Below are 23574 nucleotides of genomic sequence, written 5' to 3' on the forward strand. Positions count from 1 at the left end.
TAAGGGTAGGAAATCACTGCTTTTCCATAACAAATGAAGTGCCCAGGCCATAAAAATGAAGGTCTGTGAGTTCTGGTAAAATATCTAGAAACAAAGGAGCACTATAATTCTGCATTAGTACATAGATAGTTTCTTCTTCCCTGAAAACTATGTGGCAACAACAAATGTTTATGCTTTATGTATGGTACCTTATTTTGTTTTTGCAATTTTGAAGTCACACATCCTTCTAACATACTTCTAGCATCTCCCTGGAGCCTTACTGCCCAGATCTGTATCCTGGTTCTACTCAACGCATTTTCTGGCTGCCCATATGGCAAATTTGTGCATACTTGAAAAAGGTGCACTTCTTAAAAAATGTTTTACCTCCATCTGTCAAAAGTGTTGAAATATACTGATTTTGTTAGAATAAAACACCATACTGCCATCTTCCAGAAAATCATCCTATTCAATATACAAATCTACCATGACTATAATGGGAATGGCAGACTCTTAGATGGCACACCTTTTGTGGTATACAACATATAAAAGCCACCTTAGTTCTGTTCTTTTTTTATGTGTGAGCTTACAGAATTATTTAACCTTTCTCTGTTTCTGTAAATGAAGCCAATAATAGGTTTCTGGGGATTAAATTAGTTAATGCATATAAAGTACTTAGGTACTTGGCAAATAGGAAACATTCAGTAAATATAAATTTTAATCGTTATTACTGATGAAGAAATATACTTTGACTAGACAGCTTCTCCAATGATTTCCAAACAGTAAGAGGAAAAGCTGGGATATGAATTGGGTCTGGTTTCTCTCACCCAGTGTTCATCTTTTTGCCTCTGATTCATGACAATTCCTGGTTGGGGATGTGCTCTGTTGTCAAACATCAAATGCTTTGCTTGATCAACACTGACTTTAACTGAATGGAAAGTGTCTGTATGATAATATGTTATTGCAAGGAATAGTATAGATACACATTCTATTGTTTGCATTTAAATTTAAAAAGTATAAATAGTTCCCTCCAGAAAATCATGTGGTTCTGTTCAGTGTACAGTTCCTTTCTGTTATCTAACTTCTTGTAAAGAATGTCCTGTGTTTACTACCTAATTTGGGACTTATGTAATTATAGCCTTTAAAATATAAACTTTTAGAACTATGCCCTTTTGAGAGTTTATGGATTCATAAAAATCAAAGCCCTGGTCATGGAAAGAAAGTTTGCAAACAACTATGAACCCTGGAATGGCATGGGAAACGGGTGCCCATGTTCCAGACCAGACCAGTCTCCCAGCTCATGTTCCCCTTAAAAGCATAGGAGATGGCCCCTGTGGGACCTGAAACAGCCTCAGAGCATGGGAGGCAGTTCCCCTCTCACTCCTTCTCACAATGTTCCTGCCAGTTCCCTTCTGATAAAAGCCCCCCATCTCATCCCAGCCTGTTAAAAGTAAGCAAGCTTGGCCCTACTTCATATCCTGAAGACCCCCCATATGCATCTTCAGATATTTTGGGGAAATTAACTTCTGACAGCTAGAAATGAAGAAAATTACATCTTGTGTGCCTATTCATGGAGCTGCTTGCCCTCAAATTTATATCTCTGCTTTTCCCTTGCTCTGCTCTGGCACAAAGGGTAAGGAGGCAGTGACAGGGGAAGGTTGACTAACCTCCATAGGCTGTGTTTTCCAGAGTCCATGCTGTGTCCACAGGCACACACTTATGGATGGGTTTGGACAAGGAGGGCACTGATGGAAGAAGGTTGGAGGTTGGTGGGAAGAAGGGAGAAGCTGCCACTTCTCTGCCTATGGTAGGATTTCCAATATCAGCTGCTTATCCTCTGTGTCTTCAGCAAATCTTGCAATGACCAACTTGGCTCCAGCTTACATGGAATGCCTCCCTCCCCAGGGCTCCAGCGACAACACTCCTCTCTTGGCCCTTCAAACTTGGGATTGTAGGGGCCTCCTGTTGTTGCTCATCTCTGTTGCTTCCCTCTGTACTGAGTGGCTTTATAGAATGCTCCCTGCCCCTATATAACTTTGGAACCAATTCCCTGTGTTTGTTTTACATACTTGGATTGGTTTCTCTTTTCCTGGTCGGGCCCTGACTGATAGAGGCTGATTTTACAAAAGGTGGTTGTGGTGAGATAGAGTCAAGCATAAACTCACAAACATAGTATGTAGAAGAGAATACGCTGTGAGGAATGTATGTGTTGTGGGAAATGATTCAGATTAAGAATAAGATGTTGCTGGCTCCTAAATGCTATGCTGCAGGAAGGAAGGAGGTGAGTACTCACCAAACTACTGGGCAATACTCACACTTAGACTGTAACACATCAAAACTACAAGTTTTCTTTCATACAAGAATACAGTACTGGGCTTTCCCTCTGAGGATTGCTTTGTACTCAGCAGGGAAGGAATGGGCTCCTGCCATTAAGGCAGCAGACTAGAAACCTTGTGATACTCAGGATGGCCGGTGGGGGTGTAAAATTCAAAACAATTATTTGAAAGTTGTAGTCCTAACACATAATTCATAGGGTGACAGTGTTTGTCCTGTAAAGCATTAAGGATAGCTGTTTTGTTTAGTCATTCTATAACTCTTAGTAAATACCTACTATGTTCCATGCTATTTTAGGTACTAGGATAGAACAGTGAGCAATTAAAAAAATACTCTGGGGGTGCCTGGGTGGCTCAGTTGGTTAAGCATCTGACTCTTGATTTCAGCTCAGGTTATGATCTCAGGGTTGTGAGATAGAGTCCCACATCAGTGTAGGACCCACTCAATATTCTCTCTCTCTCCCTCTGCTCCTTGCCACCCCCAGCTCATGCAGGTTGGCTCTCTCTCTCTCTCTAAAAAAAAAAAAAAAAAAAGAGTTTGTCTTTATGGAGTTTATAATGTAGCGGTGAGGGACAGAGGAGATAGACCATAAGCAAAAATATAAGTAATATATACGTTAAAATGGTAATATATTTTATAGAATAAAATAATACAGGGAAATAAATAGTAAATGTTGGAAGTAGATAGTTGAAATTTTAAATAGGAAGGTCAGGGAGGGCCTCACTTAGAATGGTATTTAAGTAAAGACCTGAGGAGGTAAAAGAAAGAGTCACGGGTCTTGTGAGTAGAGTATCCAGGCAGAGAGAGGGAAAAGGATTACAGCACCGTATTTGGATAAGGTGGATGTAATAGAGGAGACTCGAGGAGGAATACACAGTTTCTGATCAGAGTCTCTGGAAGGACAGCATTCTTTTTAACTGAAACAGAGCAAAGATGAGATGGAGGAGGTTGATTTGGGCTTGGGAGATGAGGAGCTTAGTATTTAGATATATTAAATATGATAAGCCTATTGCACATTTAAGAAAAGATGCCACATAGGCAGTTGCTTCTGTGAATCTAGAATTCAGAGAGAGATTTCAGAGTTGTCAGCAAATCAGGAGTGCTTAAATTAAATTTAAAGCCTGAAGGAAATGAAAGTGAACATAGATAGAAAAATAAAAGGCCAAAGATCGAGTCCTTGTCACTCCAAAATTAAGAGGTCAGGGAAATGAGGAGGAACTCAAAAAGAAGCTGTATTAGTGTTCTCAAGGGAAACAGAATCAATAGGACTTACACAGAGATATAAAGATACATTGAAAGAGATTTATTATAAGGGGCCAGCTCATGCAATTATGGAAGCTAAGAAGACTCATGATCTGCTGTCTGCAAGCTGAAGGCCCAGGAAAGCCAATGATATTGGTTCTGGTCCAAACCCAAAGGCCTGAAAATCAGAGGAGCCAATGGCATAAGTCCTAGTTCTAGTCTGAAGGCCTGAGAACCAGGAGCACTGATGTCTGAGGTCAGGAGAAGATGGGTGTCCCAACTCCAGCAGAGAACAAACTAGCCCTTCCTCTGACTTTTTATTCCATTCAGGCCCTCAGCAGATTGGATGACGCTCACCCACACTGGTGGGAGCTATCTTTTTCACTCAGGCTATCAATTGAAATGCCAATCTGTTCCAAAAGCACCCAAGTGAATCCAAGATGGGTCAGAAAAAGTGAAACAAAAGTTAAACATATCATGGATGAATTTTGTATCCTGATGGGCTCAAAGAGAGAGTGAAGAGAAGATCATGGAAGGAGTGATCTAGAAAGATGGCAGGTGGTAGTCAAAGAGTATGATGCTGGAAATAGAGAATATGGAGGGGATGTAGATCAGATAATGACAAAGTCTATGGTATAATCATGGGAAGAGATCATAGGAAGTTAGGAGGAAATTAGGAAGCCAGGGTATCAGAAGGATCATATTAGCTTGGAAGGACATTGAAATCACCAAGAAGCAATAGTGATAAAAAAGAAAATGACAATGAAGCAGGATCAAAAATCTGCAAAAATTAAGAAGTGGCCTTAGTATGAGTTGATAACTATAGCCAGGAGGACTGGTGTGTAGAAGCATCTGATCATTTGAGATTCAAAACTGAGTGTTTCCATGGAGAAGGAAGAGAAAATAGACAGGAAGGAGCAGTAAGGGGGTAAGAGGGCACCTTTCCCTCCTGCAAGCCCAGTGTCTGAGAACACAGAGGGGCTAACATCTATTAGAAAGGGCTGTGGGAGAAGTGGTATTCTCAAGAAAGAGTCAGGGTCTAGAACGTAAGTTGTCTTTCATTATAATGGACCAGGAGTTCTATAAGTCATATTTGTAGAGTTTTAGAAACTGGGTACAGATGGAATATGTGATCAGAAAAGGATTCCATGGGCTCTTGGATGGCTCAGTCAGTTTGGTGTCCAACTCTTGATTTTGGCTCAGGTCATGATCTCAGGGTCGTGAGATAGAGTCCTGAGTGGGCTCTGTCCTGAGCATGGAGCCTGCTTAGGACTCTCTCTCTCTCTCTCTGCCCCTCCCCCTTCACTCATGTGGGCTCTCTCTCTCTCTCAAAAAAATAAAAAAGACATGGGAACTTGGTCAGGGCAGGGAGAGGAAATCCTTACTTATTGAAGTCATAGGCTGGTGTAAGACACTTGATGTCCTTGTACTGTGTGGTTCCCTATGAGGAGAAAACTTGGAAGATACCATTGGATAAAATACATAGTAAGTTTTTACTTTCTTCTGAATGATCTATTTTTATTTTAGTGAAAAGTTGGGTTGATAAGTGAAATGATACACATGACAATTGCCAAACTCTGGGGAAGAAAAGGTGCTATAGGAACAGAAATAATTGTTTTAAATTTTTGAGAATGAGAAAGAAGGAATGAGCAGATGGCTCGTCATGCTTTCATCGGTTTTCAGGTTGGTTCCAAATGGTAAACTATTGCCTGGGCGAATATTTGGAATCAAAATGACCCTACTCCATTTGTTCAGAATATTTCAGTACTCCATGTACTATGCAAGTCATGTTCACCATTATAAAAGGACATAAAACTTGCTAGGAAAAAATCTGTTTTATTAGAGCACTGGGATGAAGTTTGAAAAGAAAGCAAGTGAAGGAACAGATATCCATCACCGAATGGCAAAGATGCTAAGAGAGGAAGAAAAGACTCTGAGTACATTGTGGAATTTGAAGTTTGTGTGGCAGAGCTTTTATCTAGACATGGGTAAACTCTTTATGCTTCATTGTTGTAGAGACCAGGAGTATTTTTTTTAAGATTTTATTTATTTATTTGACAGAGAGAGAGAGACAGCGAAAGAGGGAACACAAGCAGGGAGGAGTGGGAGAGAGAGAAGCAGGCTCCCCGCTTAGCAGGGAGCCCGATGCGGGGGGCTCAAACCCAGGACCCCAGGATCATGACCTGAGCCAAGGCAAACACTTAACGACTGAGCTACCCAGGTGCCCCAAGACCAGGAGTATTTTTAAATGAAAAGTGGATCTTGAATTATGGATTTTGTTCTAAATAAGTCAAAGAGAATATTGTGTAACTTTGATGGAACCAATAATTCTTATGAGGAAATAACATTTTTTAAAATTTTAGTTAAATTTAAAATGACTGTATTTTGGAATAGTTCTTGAATATAGAAGTAAAGCTAAATGAGACATGACTGAAGAGCATCAGTCAAATTATTTGGACCTAAAAAGAAAGAAAGAAATATTGAAGCATGCATAGTTAATTAGTAATATGAACAAAGTTTTGGAGGGTGGGAAGTGGCTCTCTCAGTGCTCTAGGTATTACTTGAAATTAGTTCAAAGACAATAGCTGTGTATCAAGGCTAGATGTGGCACAGCCTGTACAATCAGACCTGAGTGTGAACTCCCACTGTACCACTTGCCTTAAGTATCAGTTTCTCCTGTAAAGTGGAAATATTAAAATCTCCTTCATGATTTGCAGAGATGAAGTGAAACACATGTATTGCTTAGCATAGTGTCTGAAACACAGAAATAGGATTTTGCATATAGTCCCTCCCAGTAAATTTGCTATGCAACGGATTGCACTGATATCACCTGGACTATTCAATTTTTCTTTCAAAGATGTTTGGGAATAAATTTAATAAAAGAACACATTTTCTCTCCCTTTTCCCACTTAATGACTAGGCAAAACTTAAGGCCTAGTGTCCCATGGGAAGAAGGCTAGATGGACCTAGATATTAGAGTTTCCCTTAAATAAAAAGCAGATTTATTACTTCTGGCTATGCTTTGGTTGCTGCCTCTCTCTCTAAGCAGTTGCTATGTTTTGGCTATGATTTTGTATTTGTCATTATTAGAAGTTGGGCAAGTATAAATTAGTCCTCCCCACTGCAAGGCAGTGGTCATTCCTGAAATAGAAATTTATTATTTCCCTCACATTGTGTCATATCCCAGAAAAGGATATTGCACTGGGTAGTGGGATGGGAGAGGAGTCTCTAAGGAAAATGAAAAACAGAGATGAGATTCTTGAAGTTCCTACTCAAATGTGTCCTGTTCTAGAAATCTTCAATTGTCTAGTAAGAATTAATTGTTTTATATTCCCTCAAGTAATTTCTACTGCTTAACTTTACAGTTATGTCTCACTTTATCCTATATTATATTTGTTTTCTTGTTAGTCTCTCTTAGCTGTCAATAACCACTGTGAGAGAGCTAGGCTGTCTTCTCATTCACTGCCACTTTCCTATTATACCTAGCATCCAGTCCTGTGCACAGGTATCCAAACAGTCAGCCCCTGTCAATCACTCCCTCTCTGCAGTAACCCCAAGACTTGAGAGCCTTATTTACTGTGATTATATCCATGGAAATGCTTAATTTGGGAATTGGGGAGATTTTTCAGGTAACTGTAATTACATAAAACCCCATTTTGAGGTAAGAAAGATCGAAGATTGTGGAATCAGTTACCCTGTAATGCAAAAGGGCCTTTCTGGTCCTGCTGCCTTCCATCTCCTTGGCTGAGAAATGGCATAGACTGGTAAAACTGGCTTCCAAGCCAAAGGCACACCTATTTACATGGTTGTGGTTATTTATTTCAATATTACTTTTGCTTCTCCAATGCTTCTCTCCCTGTTCCATGCAAATTCTTTTATTTTTCAAATTACTGATCCAAAAAGGGTAGGAGTGGGGGATCTTACATGAAAGGAAAAGTCAGTTGGCATATATGGTTATCTTGAATACCTGACATTTGAGTTTAGTTGTTACCCTCCTAAGAATTAAATAATATATTTTTAAGGCACAAAACTGGGACTGCTAAAATTCTGATTTTAAATAGCCATAGGTATCTGGGCCAGATTTAAACATATTATTCTTAGTGGGAAATGATTGTGTCTTACAGTTCCCTTCAATACTCTTGTTCACAAGCCAGCAGAACTCTGTTCTTTTTGATTGGAAAATGTAAATCATGCTTAAGAATTGTTCCAAAAAGAGTCTTAAGCTGAGTCCTTGGATGCAAAGTTGTAGCTCACTGCAGATTCTGATTGTTGAGTTACAACTCACTGAGAATCAGGGGTTTAAAAGGGAAGCACTGACAAACCTTTAAGCCAGGGCAGCACAAATGGCGCCTTGATAATTTATAGTCTACAGGCAGCTCTTGGGTTTATTATCACAATGACAAATGCACTGTCATTGTTAATAGGATATTTCCCAGCAAGGACTTCTTGTTATGCAAGCCAGGTTCGGTATGTCATGCAGCATGATAGCAATAAAGTCTACAAGAATTTGTAATGAACTTCAATTACTAATAGATTATGGTTAATGGGAAATATGTGCAGTAAAGATATGGGTTTTTATATGCGCCTTCTGGTATTCTACAAGGCAATGATTTATGCTACAATTTATGTTAACATTTTCTGCTATGAAAAGGCCCAATTTGGTAGAAAGCCACTTCATCCATAACAAATATTCGAGATAATTTTGCACATAATATAAATGAAAGTATAAAATTAGATATTAATCTATTTCATTTTAGCATTTTTATTTTTATTGAAAATGGAGACTTTTTTCTCTCCTGAGTAGTACTGTTGGTTAAAAATTCTTGATATAAAATGAAAGCATGAGATATATTGATGTCTTTCAGTAAAGTGTAACATTTTGTATGTTAATTTCTTTAACTTCCTGCTGTAATTAAGGACCCAGTTAAGATTTGATATATGCTGGTGTCTAGCTTATGTATTTTTAAATTAAGAAAACCCACAAGTATTCATGTTAACATGAATTTATAATCCACATCATGATTCCTATCACTATGGAGATTGACATCTGTGATAATAAATATGGAAGTACATATATAAATGATTTATGTGTGTGTGTGTGTGTGCGTGTATGTGGCATAAACACAAACAGATACACATATATATAGTCTATACACATATATATTGACAAAAACAGACAAAACTGGAAAATGCAAACCATAGCTTAACCAAGTATAGAACCAAAAACTGCAATAAAATTAAACTAGAAAAAATGAAATAATTCACCAAAAGACTTTGAGTTAAGTGATAATGAATTTAAAATTATGAACATAGAGTCGGCACAGTCTTGGGAACCCACTGAAAACATTTTATATCTATAAAATGTGTGTGTGTGTGTGTGTGTGTGCATAAAAGCTAAGATGACTTTTAAAAAGATGAATTTTAAAAAAGCTTGATCCCTAAAATCAGAATACATATTTTTAATGTTCTTCCTTTTCTTTTAATCCCTGAAATCATTATTTCTAAAGGTCCTATATGATATCATGCAAATGGCAGGTATACAAATAATGAATACATTTGTACTCACTATTGTCCTTACTTAAATTTTGAACTGTGATTTTTCCCTCTGACTCATCGCGGTGCTAAGAATGATGAGCGGCCTCAGTGTCCAAGAATTAAACTCTTGGACTCTGGAGAAGAGACCCAGTTCTGCCACTTCTTAGCTTAGACTGTGTGCAAGTCCATCTAAACCTACCAAACCTCAGAGTTTTCATCTGAAAAATTAGATTAGTAAAAAATGCCTTTTTATTTTGAAAATTTAATGAAATAATGTCAAAAAATTTGCATAGTGCCTGACAAATAATGAGTGCATAATTCATTTTAAATATTATTTTTATTTGTATCGTTTAGAGAAATACTGGTCTAGACATGTCAGTGAATGATTAATATATGTATAATTATTGCTATCATTATTATTAATATTCCTTACAAGCTTCCATATCTTGTAGCTTTTGAGGCTCTAGTGAGCCAGAGAATCACCTGGTTGATTGATAAAAAGGCAGATTTCTGGGCCACACACACAAATCTAGAGTAGGACCAAGAAATTTGCATATCTAACAATCCCCCCAGGTGATTCTTCTGCCCACTGAAATTTTAAAAGCAGTGCATTGGTACAATTACAGAATTCGTTGATACTCATTTCTCTGTAAATTGTTGAAACAGAACTAAAATACCATGACTGACAAGCTCATCTGCTAGGTGAGATTTGACATCCTGCTGATTAAACATCTAGAATCCAAGTGATTGATAAAATATGTACACTTCTCATCTTGATATTTTGGGCCTATTTAGGGAAAAATGTTTTTTCCTCAAAAATATCTGTTGACTCTCCTATACGCAATATAAACTGTGTTGTATTTTTCAAAAGTTTTTCTCTTATTTTCTCAATGTTCTTTTTGGTCTACCTTACAGATTAGAAAAAAGATTCTGAAAAAGATGGGAAAGACTTGGATTAGATTAACCTGCTTAGATTAGGGCATTATCTTACTCCAAGTAAATTAGCATTGTACACAGAGGATAGAATGTTGTTTCTCTCTCGTATAACAGTCTAAGGATAGGCAATAAACACATCCCTGTTGTGGTTAACTCTGCTCCATGAAGACTCAGCTCCTTCCACCTTTTGCTCTGAATTTCCTATGACATTGCTGCTTTTTCTGCACATTCTGAGATAGCACACTACCACATCCACATTCTAGTCATTCAGAAGGAGAAAAAGTGTGTGGGTTATGTCAGCATAACCCACACACTGTGTTGCTTCTTCTCACATCCCATTGGCTGGAACTTAGTCATATGACTATATGTAGTTCAAAGGGAGTATGGGAAATGTAGTCTTCATCTGGGGAGCCATGTACCTCATTAAAAATTAGACATTATGTTACCAGAGAAGGCAAGCATTGCTTTTGGGAAATAGTCTCTGCACATTACCTACGTTTCTCCAGACAGCTGGAGTTACATAGACCTTATCATTTGCCATTACCAAGTCTCTTTTGTTATGGATACTCAATAACTGATAATATGTTTACACAAGACCAAAAGACTAGATCAATTCACTGTAATTGTCCTCCCCTGCCCAACAGGGCAGGCCAAAGTTATATAGGAGTTGCCTTTTGAGGGTAGTACATTGTAGGATCAAAGTTGACTAAGTCGAACAGGTGCTGTCTTTGTATCAGAGTCACCAAGGGAGATCATTCCCTGGGAAATAGAGTGAAAATTCATCAGCTAGGAGGTAATACCTATAAAGAAGCTTGGAGGGTTAGGAGAGAAAGGAACAGAGAATCAACAAGGATCAACATTAAGGGCAGCCAGGATGTGGTGGTTAAGAACATGGTCCCTAGGGTTCATCTGTGTGGGTTGGAATTCTGGTTCCAAGAGCTGTGAGAATGTGGGAGAAGTGATACAAGCAACTTACACCTTGGCTTTCTTCTTTGTGAAATTGGGATAAAAATAGTTACTAATTCATAAGCTTGTTAGGAGGATTAGATTAAATAATGTAGCACAGTGTCTAATACATTGTAACTCCTCAATAAATATTAACTATTATTAACATGGAGTCCTTAAAATTCTTTAAGTTCTGTTTTATTTATTTCTCCATGATCAACCCTTTTTCAAGCTGGAAATCTATAAATTAGACAGACCAAAGTAAACACAGGGAGCCAATGTTTACTCCACCATTCCTAGGACACACAGATGGGAAACCCATGGGTTGCCAACCTTGCCCAAACAAATCTGTCCCATGAGGTTTCTTCTGAAGCAGTAATCTCTGGCTCATTTCCTTGTCTCACTTTCTTGGTATTTTTTAAAAAATGAGAAAAGTCCAAACTATTCTCCCAATCAGACCTGGAGAAATAAAAAAACTAATAAAAATAGTAATAAACAAACCACAAAAACTGTAAAGCACCTCCCATTAAAAGCCATTGTGAAGTACATTAAACCTCTTGGAAAGCATGCAGAATGGTAGCAATATCTTGATAAATAAGCCAAGGCTGCAATGTGCTTGTGCTGATAATAAGTAGCATGGAAGAACTGTCTCTTTTACAAAACCCTGGGATTTATGTCCAGTCTGCCTGCATTGGAAACTAGAGAATTAATTCACGAAATCCATCTATCAACACAGGCAGAGAGAGGAATCACAGTGTAGAAATGAAATTAGGATGAAATTAGTTAGCTGTAGGACATAAATAGGGGTACTGACATTTTCCTACATCTTCTGTATCAAATGTCTTTGGAGAACTCACCAAGCTTGGACTGTAGTTGATGGCCTCTATGATTTATTTCAACATTTTCTACCCTAGGCAGGTTGTTTGCAAAGTCCTTCAAGTATCATTAAGACAAATCAGGAAACAGATAATTCTTCAAGAGAAGAATATTATCATGGGAAGACACTGCTTATACAGAATATCCACAATGTGTCATTGCAGCCTCCAGAACAACGCATCACCCTATTTATTAATCCATTGCTACAGAGATTATGGCAATCTGACATGGAGCCCTAATGAATTTTTGGCACATTTGGAAATTGTGACTGTTGTTGCCCAGGGAGCCTCTTAAATCAACTCCCACCCCTTTACTGCAGTTGCCTTTTCACAGCGTATATCACATTGAGAAATGGATTACACAACCCATAGCTTTAACTACCCTGCATTAGTTGATTGCATTTTATGGATGTGTTTTGCACAGTGTATGAATCATAGGGGAGCTAGGATATGAATGACAGATAATTTAAACATGAAATTAGTAATGCCTGGGACCTGGTAAGAATAGAGGTAGAAAAATAAAGGCAAAAGTCAAGGCAGTGGTTGGGAGAACCCATGTATTTGGGACTTGGCTAAAGCAAACTTACTAGTGAAGCATAGTGTTTAGAAAGAGTATTATTTTACCATTTTTTTATAAATATTACCCTTTGGCCATCTGATGCTTCTTCTTCCCTTCTGTAATAAGATCGTTCCCCTTCTGTTTGCAGACGGACCTTTGAGAGCAAAAGGAATTTAGTTCTATGAAGTCTTATCTTTTAAGACAAGCTACATCTAAGATGAAAGAGCATATTAACTTAATTTGCCCACTGTACAGACGCATAGTGTGAAGTCAGAAGGTATAGGGTCTAGCTTACACCCTGTTACAAACTTGTTTTGAGAACTGGGCTAAATCATTTAACTTATTAGTACCTCAGCCTCTTCACCTTCAAAATGGGATAATAATTATCAGTCTTTCAAATTAAGTAATAATCAAATGAGATGTTATATGCTGTTCTATCTAGGACATCTGGGTGGCAAGTAGATACCCATGAGGATACTGTGAGGAAAAGGGTATTTGTTTCCAGGACAGACATAGACAGGGATTGGAAATGGCAAGGAGCATTACCTGAGACAGCCAAAGCTCATCTCTCATTCAAATGCCACGTAGTTTTACATTCCTGGCATCTCTCATTCCTGTGTGTGCTCCATTCCTGTCTTTCTAACTAACATCCTAATGAGGGCCTCCCCCATATGGCCCACAATGGCTACTCTGGATTGACTCTATCTTAAGACCTTTCATCTCAGCTACTACAGAAAGCCATCTAGCTTCCTGAAGGTCCTTCAAATATGTTGAGCTCATTCCCACAACAGGGCCTCTGTACTTGCCTGTCCTTCTTTCTGAAAAGCTCTTCCACCAGCTCTTTGCATGCCTTCCCTTGCACTTCATTTAAACCTCTGTTCAGACCCCACCCCTTTAAAGATGACTTCCCTGACCATTCTAACTAATATTTTACCCTCTGGTACTCTTTTCTCCTTATCTACTTTTATTTTCTTAATAGTACCTATAGTTATCTGACATATATCTATTTTTCTGTCTGCCCTTCCACTAGAAATCAGGCCAGTGGCATTGGGAACTTAAGTTTTCTTACTGCAGTACTGCTCTTGTTTAGAACAATGCCTCACACAATAAATATTGGTTGAATGTATATTTCATGAATGAGTGACAGTACAAATGCCAAATCTGCCCTGATTCATAATTTAAAAAATTTTGTAAAGATTTTATTTATTTATTTGAGATAGAGCAAAAGAGAGAGCATGAGCAGGGGGGAGGGGCAGAGGGAGAGTGAAAAGCAGGCTTCCCACTGAGCAGGGAGCCCAACCCAGGTTCCATATCAGGGCCCTGAGCTCATGATCTGCCTGAGCTGGAAGCAGGTGCTTAACCCACTGAGCCATGCAGGTACCCCTATAATTTCAAAATTTTTAAGAAAAGAATTAAAAGGACCCATTTCATATTTTTCAAGAGAAACCACTCCAATTTCTGGCCAACCAGTGAGTTGCCTTCTTGTGTTAGCTGCCCACCCATTGGTCTATTCAGACAGGGTTGAGATGGGGCCATTTCAGACAGTACAGAGCACAGGCACTTATAGCTTCTGATGGGCAGATATCCCAAAGTGGGTCTAGAGTGGCCCAACCCTGATGGCACCTTGGGCTTCATGAAGCACCAGCTAGGCTCCAGTAGACACAGAGATCCCATCAACCTTTGGCTAGAAATGTCAAGGTTATGAATTATTAAATTGACTTCTCTAGGTACTAGCTCTCTGGACTCAGTCATAATTTTCTTTAATTTTAATTTTTTTGTCTGCTCTGCATTTTATATTAAATTTTATGAGCAATTAATAATAATCATTGCTAATATTTTTGAAATACCCTGAGTCTGCCATCTTATGAGTGTATTTATGTAGCTTAACTCCTGGAATCCTTATGACCATCCTCTGAGGTAGAAAGGATGATTATATTCATTTTGAAGGTGAAGAAATGTGAGAATTGAGAGAAAAATCAGTTACCCGAGGTCTCTTAGTGAATAACTAACAGAACTGGGGTTTAAACCCAGAGGTCTGGTTTTGCTTCTTCATCTAACAAAGCTTTATGTTATACATTCATTTCCCTGTTGGGTTTAGCAAAAAGTCCTTATTTCCTTAGAAATAACATTCTGATGGGGTAAACACATCTAAATATGCCTTTAAAATGACAAAACATTCTGAGTAAGCTATTCTTATTAAGCAAAAATTTAAAATACATTAAATATACATTTAAGTATGTGCAGTTTCACAGACTTATTATCTAGTATTCTTTGTGAACTTTGAATCTGTTTTTATGGAGATATACCAGAAATCATTACTTTTTTTTGCCCAGTTTGGCAGAATTTTTGATTAAGAAAATTGCCAATTTTTATAATGAGCAAATATCAGGGCCCTGTAATACTGTGTTCTATTTAATGTCTTCTCTGGATTTTGGAAATACTCTCTAACAACAAAATCAAAAAAGTGTCAGAAATACTTTAAATAAGTTAAGGTTTATACAAACACTAAGGGCAATCATCAATTTTATTGGGTTCTTGAGCTATGCTTACAGTAAAAATATAAAGACACAGGTAAAAAAAAAAAGAATATAAACACATAGATATAAGGTGAATGCTTGAGAAAGAAAGAATTCACTAAACACCCATTACTTAGGATCCATATTCATGGCACCCTCTTAAACACTGGGAAATGTATAATTTTGTATAAAACAACATTCCAAATTCATGTTACAGGCTTTTTTCTGAACCAAAATTGTGAACTTGAAAAGTCAGCAGTTTCATTCCTTGTACCTATATAACTTTCCACCACTGCCTGGTAGGTACGAATGGGGATTTTTTAAATATATATATATATATATAAAGGCTCAAGTGTTCCCATCACATTAACAAATTGAAGCAGAGAATTTATCTTTTTTTCTTTTCTTTTTCTTTCTTTCTTTCTTTCTTTTTTTTTTTTTTTTTTTAGTAAGGGATATTTATAGGATGTTTTTAGTAAGGGATTCTTTTTAGTAAGGGATGTTTATAAGAAAGGCCATTTTTATAAATATCCATCTATGGAGTGCTATTCTTTTCTATCTGTAAGTAGCATGTTAATTCTATTCTTTGTTTTGCACGTGTGCTTTTCAGAGAAGGCCATAATTCGCTCTATAGAGTCTTGATTTCTATCCTTTTGGGGAAGTTGTTCAAGGTCGTCATGGCCCATATCCATCAATTATGCCTGCCTCACAGATGTCCTTTGTCAGTAGTACATATCAGTATGATTAATGGTTCAGGGTTCATATTCAGGAATCTGATTGGATAACTGTCATTTCATTTGTTATCACGGATAATTCAGAAAACATTGATGAAGTTGTCTAAGAAAAGAGGGCAATGCAAGCCAGTTTTACTTATAATGAACAACAAAGCTTGGTCTTTTGTTAGCAAAAATAGGTTGTGCACTCCAGTATACTTCCTGGACTTCAGCTAGGAGATTGGGGAGGGGAATTAACTCTATAGGTATTTCCTGCAACATTAAGTGGTAGTTCTATAAGATGAAAAAGTGAATACCACACTATGTTGAAGGCTTCATAACTGGGAGAATGAGGGTTCATGAGCTCTTCAGTAAAACCTAACTTTTATTCTGTATGTAACAGAAAGTAGTAATTATTCACTTACTTTAAATATAGCTTCATTTATTAATTATAAATTATTGGATTATTTACTTATTTAAAGAGAAGTACTGTTTTTATAAGAATGATAGATGTTTAGGGGTGCCTGGGTGGCTCAGTTGGTTGGGCGACTGCCTTCAGCTCAGGTCATGATCCTGGAGTCCTGGGATCAAGTCTTGCATCGGGCTCCCTGCTTGGCGGGGAGTCTGCTTCTCCCTCTGACCCTCCCCCCTCTCATGTGCTCTCTCTCTCTCTCTCTCTCTCTCTCATTCTCGCTATCTCAAATGAATAAATAAATAAAATCTTTAAAAAAAATGATAGATGTTTGCCATTAAAGATAAAATAAAGCACATTCAATAAGTTTTTTAAAATCCTCTGAAATCCTGTCCAAGGATGACTCTTAGTCTTAAAGGAGATCTTAGACAGAGGAACATAAGAGACGTTAAGGTGTTGAAATAGATTCAGGGTTTTCTGGAAATTTGGTAAATGATAGAAAGTGCATTTTAAGTCAGTGGAAATCCATCCCCCCCAGTAAATTGTATTGATATAGCCACCTATCTTTTTGAGGGTAAACATTTTGTTCTCATTTTAACTCCTTCGACTTATGTAAATTTCTTTTTTTATTAAGTTTTTAAATTTTAATTCCAATATAGTTAACATACAGTGTTATATTAGGTTCAGGTGTACAGTATAGTGATTCTGTAATTCTATACATTACTCAGTTCTCATAATAATAAGTGTACTCTTAATCCCCATCACCTATTTCACCCATCCCCCCACCCTCTGGTAACCATCAATTTGTTCTCTATAGTTAAGAGTCTGTTTCCTTGGTTTTTCTTTCTCTCTTTTTTCTTTGTTCCTTTGCTTTGTTTTTTAAATTCCACATGTGAGTGAAATCATATGGTATTTGTCTTTCTCTGATTTATTTCACTTAGCGTTATACTCTCTAGCTCCATCCATGTTGTTGCAAGTGGTAAGATTTCATTCTTTTTTATGGCTAAATAATATTCCATTACATATATATTTACACACACATACATATACACACACACACACATGTATATATAAAATCACCTCTTCTTTATCCATTCATCAATCGATGGACACTTGGGATGCTTCCATATCTTGACTATTGTAAATAATGCTGCAATAAACATAGGGATGCATGTATCTCTTTGAATTAGTGTTTTTGTATTTTGAGGATAAATACCCTGTAGTACAATTACTATATTGTAGGGTAGTTCTGTTTTAAACTTTTTGAGGAAACGCCATACTCTCTTCCACAGTGGGTACACCAGTTTGCACTCCCACCAACAGTGTACTGTGGTTCCTTTTTCTCTGCATCCTTGCCAAAACTTGTTGTTTCTTTTAGCCATTCTGACAGGTGTGAGGAATATCTCTTTGTAGTTTTGATTTGCATTTCCCTCATGATGAAGTATGTTGAGCATCTTTTCATGTGTCTGTTGGCCATCTGTATGTCTTCTTTGGAGAAATATCTGTTCATATCTTCTTATTTTTTAATTGCTTTTTTTTGGTGTAGAGTTGTATAATTTCTTTATATATTTTGGATACTAACCCTTTATCAGATACATCATTTGCAAATATCTTCTCCCATTCAGTAGGATGGCTTTGAATCTTGTTGGTTGTTTCCAGTTTTGTTGTTCAGAAGCTTTTTATTTTAATGTAGTCTCAATAGTTTATTTTTACTTTGATTTTCCTTGCCCAAAGGAGACATATCTAGAAAAATGTTGCAACAGCTGATGTCAGAGAAATTACTGCTTGTGCTCTGTTTTAGGATATTTATGGTTTCAGGTCTCACATTTAGGTTCTTAATCCATTTTGAGTTTATTTTTGTGTATGGTGTAAGAAAGTGGTCCAGTTTCATTCTTTTGTATGTTGCTGTCCAGCTTTCCCAACACCATTTTTTGAACAAACTGCCTTTCCCATTGCATATTCTTGTCTCCTTTGTTGAAGATTAATTGACCATGTACTTATGGGTTGATTTCTAGGTTTTCTATTCTGTTCCATTGATCTATGTGTCTGTTTTTATGACAGTACCATGCTGTTTTGATCACTGTGTTTTGTAATATAACCTGAAGTCCAGAATTGTGATGCTTCCAGTTTAGTTTTTCTTTTTCAAGATTGCTTTGGCTATTGGGGTCTTGTCTGGTTCCATACAAGTTTTAGAATTGTTTGTTCTAATTGTTTGAAAAATACTGTTGGCATTTTGATAGGGATTGCACTAAACGTATAGATTGTTTTGGGTACTATGGACATTTTAACAATATTTGTTCTTCCAGTTCATGCACATGGAATGTCTTTCCATTTCTTTGTGTCATTTTCAATTTCTTTCATCAAATGTTTTATAGTTTTCAGAGTACAGGTATTTTATTGGTTTTGGTGTAATTGTAAATTGAATTAATTTCTCTTTCTGCTCCTTAATTATTAGTGTGTAGAAATGCAACAGATTTTTGTACATTGATTTTGTATCCTGCAACTTTCCTGAATTAATTTATCAGTTCTAGTAATTTTTTTGGTGGGATCTTCAGGATATATATATTATCATATTATATATTATATACATATATAATCATGTCATCTGCAGCAGTCCCTTTTAACATTTCTTGTAGGGCTGGTTTGGTGGTCATGAAGTCCCTTAGTTTTTGTCTGAGAAATTCTTTATCCCTCCTTCTATTCTGAATGCTAGCATTTCTGGATAGAATATTCTTGGCTGCACATTTTTCCATTCAGCACTTTGCACATATGCCACTCTCTTCTGGCCTGCAAAATTTCTGCTAAAAAATCCACTGATAGCCTTATGGAGTTTTCCTTGTAAGTAATTTTCTTCTTTTCTCTTGCTGCTTTAATTTCTTTTTCTTTATCACTTCTTTTTGCCATTTTAATTGTTATGTGTCTTTGTGTGGACTTTCTTGGGTTAATTTTGTTGGGGGATCTCTGTGCCTCCTAGATCTGGGTTTGGTTCCTTCCCCAGATTCAGGAAGTTTCAGCTATTATTCCCTCAAATAGATTTTCAGCCCCCTTTTCTCTCTCTTCTTAGAGATCCCTATAATGCAAATGTTACTGTGCTTGATGGAATCACTGAGTTCCCTAAGTCTATTCTCATTCTGTATAATTGTTTTCTTTTACCTCCTCAGTTTGATTGCTTTCCATTACTGTCTTCCATGTTGATAATTTTTTCTTCTCTTTCCTCTAGCCTACCATTGATTCCATCTAGTGTATTTTTAATTTCATTTATTGTGTTCTTCATCTATGCTTGGTTCTTTTTTATCTCTTTGTTAAGGATCTCACTGATGCATCCACTCATTTCCCAAGTCCAGTGACTATCTTTATGATCATTACTTTAAATTCTCTAACAGGCATATTACTTATATTAATTTCATGTAGGTCTCTTGCTGTGGTTTTGTCCAGTTCTTTCATTTGGAACATATTCCTCTGTCTCCTCATTTTGTCTAACTCTCTATGTCTGTTTCTGTGTGTTGGGAAAGTCAGCTATGTCTCCTACTCTTGAAAGTAGTGGGTGGGGCACACACTTTTAATAAGGTGGTGCTGGTCCTCTTCCATAGGGTATATGCAGTTGCTGTGAAGACCAGACCTGGCCAGTGATGCTCTGCAAAGCCCACATGGGTAGGGAGTGCAATTTTAACAAGGTGTGTGTGGAGGTGACCTGCTGTTTGGAACAAGGCCCCACAAAACACACAGGAGACTCGGTGTTGGCAAGATTTATGCCAGTCTTCTAGGGGAGGAGACTGCAGTGCAGTCAAGTGACTGGGAAGGACAGATCTGCCGATGTGAGGGGCTTAGTGTAAGCAAGTTAGGTAAGGAGTGTGGGCTCTGCTGGTTTCTGAAGGTGGTGAAGCATTTATGCTGACGGGTGGGAGATGGAAATGGCAGCTCCTTTGTTTCTGGAGGAGTCTCTCAGGGAAATATGTTTCTCTGGGACATGTTCTGAGATTAGTAAATAATTCTCCCTCCAATATGCCCTAGGCATTTTTCAAACTGCTGCTTCTATGCTGTATCTCCATGGGCTATTTGTTGTGCTATCTCTTTAAGGACAGGGACTCAGTTTCCTGTAACACACTGGGCTCTCCCAGAGCAGAGCCTACTAATTTTTAAAATTCCAGTCTTTAAGTCATGCTCGTTGTAAGAACTCATGAAATTCAGCCCCTCTTGCTTTCAGAGCCAAATGTTATGGGAATTCTTCCCCATGCAGGCTCACTGGTGTGACCATCTATTTCTGACCCTTCTCCATGCCCCTGGCTCCTCCCAACTGCAGACAGCCAGGACCCTTTTAGCTCGCCACCTCATCTTCATCTTTCCTATCCTCTTCCATGTGGTCTCTTCTTTACCTTTAGTTGTGGAGTTTCTTCTGTCTGTCTTTCGGTGGTTTTCTGTTATTTATGCTGATTTGAGCGTTACCATGGGACTAGGTGAGTTGAGGGTCCTTCTACTCTGCCATCTTCCCAGACTCCTACACTTATGTAAATTTCAAACATATCAAAGATTTTTTAAAGTGAAACTATATTTTTTATAATAAAATATGTAAATATTCTAAAACCTTGTTTTAAGAAGGCCTTTAAAAATGTGTCAGAAACCCAGAAATTAAGAAAGAAAAAAAAACCTTAAAATTTGACTGAATAGAAAATGAATAGAAAAAAACTTCACTATATCAAAAAACAAACAAAATACTATAAAATCAAAGATAAAAGATAAACAATAAAGAGAAAAGAGAAAACAAAGTAGAAGCAAATGGAACACATAACAAATAATTTTGTAGTATCCTAAGGTGCTTATTTTTAGTAATCAATAAAAACAAGATAGAAACTACTAGAAGAATGTGCACAAATAATTCTTCACAAAAGGGAAAAGATCAATAAACATACTTTTTCATATATATCAATAAGTATATACTTCTGTAGTATTTAAAGAATCCATAGCACATGTTTTATGAATATTTTGGGAAATCCCAGTACAATCAACAAATGGAAAGGATTTTCTTGTCAATAAGCCAGTGAAACTTAGTTGTCTCATTTTTCTAGCTTATGTGGTATTTATTCGGAATGTGGCCTCTTGATGTGGGGAAGGAATGGGATAAGACTAACAGTATCCTATATGATTTGCATGGAAATCTAAGAATGTCTTGGAATTTTCTAAATTTTATATATGAGACAATAATCTATTTATATTGAGATGTGTTTATAATTTTAATACAGAAATAAATGATCAACATTATTCAAAATATAATTTTTAATATACTTTCATGTTGATATTTATGCCTCAACCACTATGAAACTCAGACTATTATTAAAAAGAACCTTTCCCTCTTTCTTTACACTGAATTCAGACTCTTGCAGATCTTTCATAATTTCTGCTTTGAGATCAGGTGGTGCTGTTGTATTAAAGTTGCAGGTTTCTGTCAAAAAATCACAAAGCAGTTCTCCATTTTCATTGCCATCAACAAAACAATCAGATATGTCCATGGTGGACAGAAGGTCATAACACTCATACTTAATCCCCAATTTATCCAGAATCTGAGTGAGGTCAGATGATGTGACATACTGACAGAGGTCATCCTGAGGTAAGCGGGATCCATACTTTTTCCACAGCTTGTCCCAGCCACTGATTCCTGTGTGATAAAACAAAGTTCATGCTTTTACTTATTCTTCTTCTCATTTCTCTTCTCTGCCGGGAAGTATACTACATGCTTAGAATAAAGCAGCCAATAAAGAAATATTCTTGCCTTTGAGTAACTTAATTTAAAAGGTGCACAGCAGGGGGAAAGAAAGTTAAATACACAAGTAAATAAATCACATATCAGATGGTGCTAAGTGCTAATGAAAAACAAATCAGAACAAGGAATAAGGAGGGTTAAAGAGTTAGATGGGTTGCTGTTTATATAGAGTGGTCACAGAAAGTCTCTGTAATAATGTGACATTTGAGCAGAGATATGAGAACAAGCCATGTAGGTATCAGAGGGAAGAATACCTTAGGTACAGAAAAGAGCAACTACAAAGGCTCTGATGCAGGAGCATGCTTGTCATGTTAAGAACTAGCCAGGAAACCAGTGAGGTTGGAATTCAGTGAGCAAAAGGGAGAATAGAAGAAGATAAGGATGGATGAGTGGTGGGGAAGTAGATAGGGTGCCATATCGCGTGGGATGAGATGGGAAGCCATTGTAGAGTTGTCTGAAATAACTTTCTGGATCGATGAACATATTCTATATCTGCATTGTCCAATATGGTAGCCACTAACCATCTGTGGCTAAGGAACATTTGAACTGTGGCTAGTATGACCAAGAAAATGAATTTTAAGCTTTACTTCATTGCAATTCATTTACATATCAATTTCAATAGCCAAATGTGGCTTTTATACTGGACAACACAACATTAGATTGACTTAACCTGATTTACATTTTAATAAGGTTACTTAGTCACACAGATGAGAATAGACCATAGGGCCATAAGGGCAGAAACAGGGAGAACAGTAAGGAGGTTATGGAAATAATCTGGGTGACAGATGATGGCAAATTGGAGCAGCTAGCTTTTGGAGGTGATGAGAAGTGGTTGGATTTCTTATATATTATGCTCCTAGATCCAGTGAGATTTGCCAACAATTTGGATATTGGGTGTGAGTGAAAACAGAGTCAGTGGCCCCAATGATTTTGCCCCAAGTACCTGAAAAGAGAGAATTGCCATTATTGGAAATGGGAAGAATGAGATAGGAGCAGTTTTAAATGTATCATCAGGTGTCAAGTTTTGGAAATGTAAATATGAGATATCTATTGATACCTCTTGGACATTCCAGCAGTGATAAGAAGGAGGCAGTGGTTTATGTGAGTCTTGAGTTCAGAGGAGAGGATCTAAGAGTAAGAACTGAAACAGAGAGAAAGAGCAGAATAAATACAATGATAATTTTCTCAAACAAAAAATGGGGTAGCCGCTCATGTCTCCACTTATAAAATGCTGCCTTGCACTGCCAATAAATAGGCTGATTCTTACAAATTTTGTTCCCAGCTTTAGAAGATGTTTTAGCAATGTCTACTGTGTTTAATTGAAAACCCAGCCCAGTGTAGAAGCTAAGAGAAGCAGCCTCTGAGGGAGAGAGACACAGGTTGGAATGTACTTCTGACACTTCATGAAGAGATGAGATTTGTTATTTAGTCTCTGAGAACCTCAGTTTTCTGATCTATAAAGTGGGGATAACCATACTTACCTCAAATGCAACTGCAAGTATTAAATGAGATAATTTAAGTGAATTGTTATACAATGCTAAGCACATGGCAGATGGATAATAAATACTTATAAATGAACATTATATGGAATTAGTTTGATAATATATTTTCACTGGTTGTAATCTTGAGACTGTGAAAAAGCAAACTTGCTGTTTAGAAATCTATAATACTACTACATCAACACAAATGAGCAGCTGTTTGTGGACCCTCTAATACATGCATATAATAATGGGATGTTACATACACAGTTGATACAGTGTAGTAAGTAAGAGGGTC

The 23574-nt window shown here is 37.2% G+C and overlaps 1 protein-coding gene across 7 annotated transcripts in view; it reads right to left on the bottom strand.

The window, feature by feature from the left end:
* Positions 1 to 23574, bottom strand: part of HNMT (histamine N-methyltransferase) — a 156239-nt gene that overhangs the window by 67540 nt on the left and 65125 nt on the right. For 3 of the 7 annotated variants that reach the window (XM_073884480.1, XM_073884486.1, XM_073884487.1), the window contains 2 exons: positions 21627 to 21693; positions 12488 to 12556 (listed from right to left, as the gene is read on the bottom strand). In XM_073884480.1, the coding sequence (XP_073740581.1) occupies positions 12488 to 12556; positions 21627 to 21693 (136 nt within the window). Of the gene's footprint in view, positions 1 to 10760; positions 10783 to 11169; positions 11428 to 12487; positions 12557 to 21296; positions 21694 to 23574 lie in introns of those variants that run through there. The other 4 variants (XM_025856682.2, XM_025856674.2, XM_073884491.1 and 1 more) reach the window with 3 other exon arrangements.

Source organism: Callorhinus ursinus, unplaced genomic scaffold, assembly GCF_003265705.2.
Source record: "Callorhinus ursinus isolate GAN/ISIS: 27379988/994484 unplaced genomic scaffold, GSC_fseal_2.0 scaffold2, whole genome shotgun sequence".
NCBI classification, from domain to species: Eukaryota; Metazoa; Chordata; class Mammalia; order Carnivora; family Otariidae; genus Callorhinus; species Callorhinus ursinus.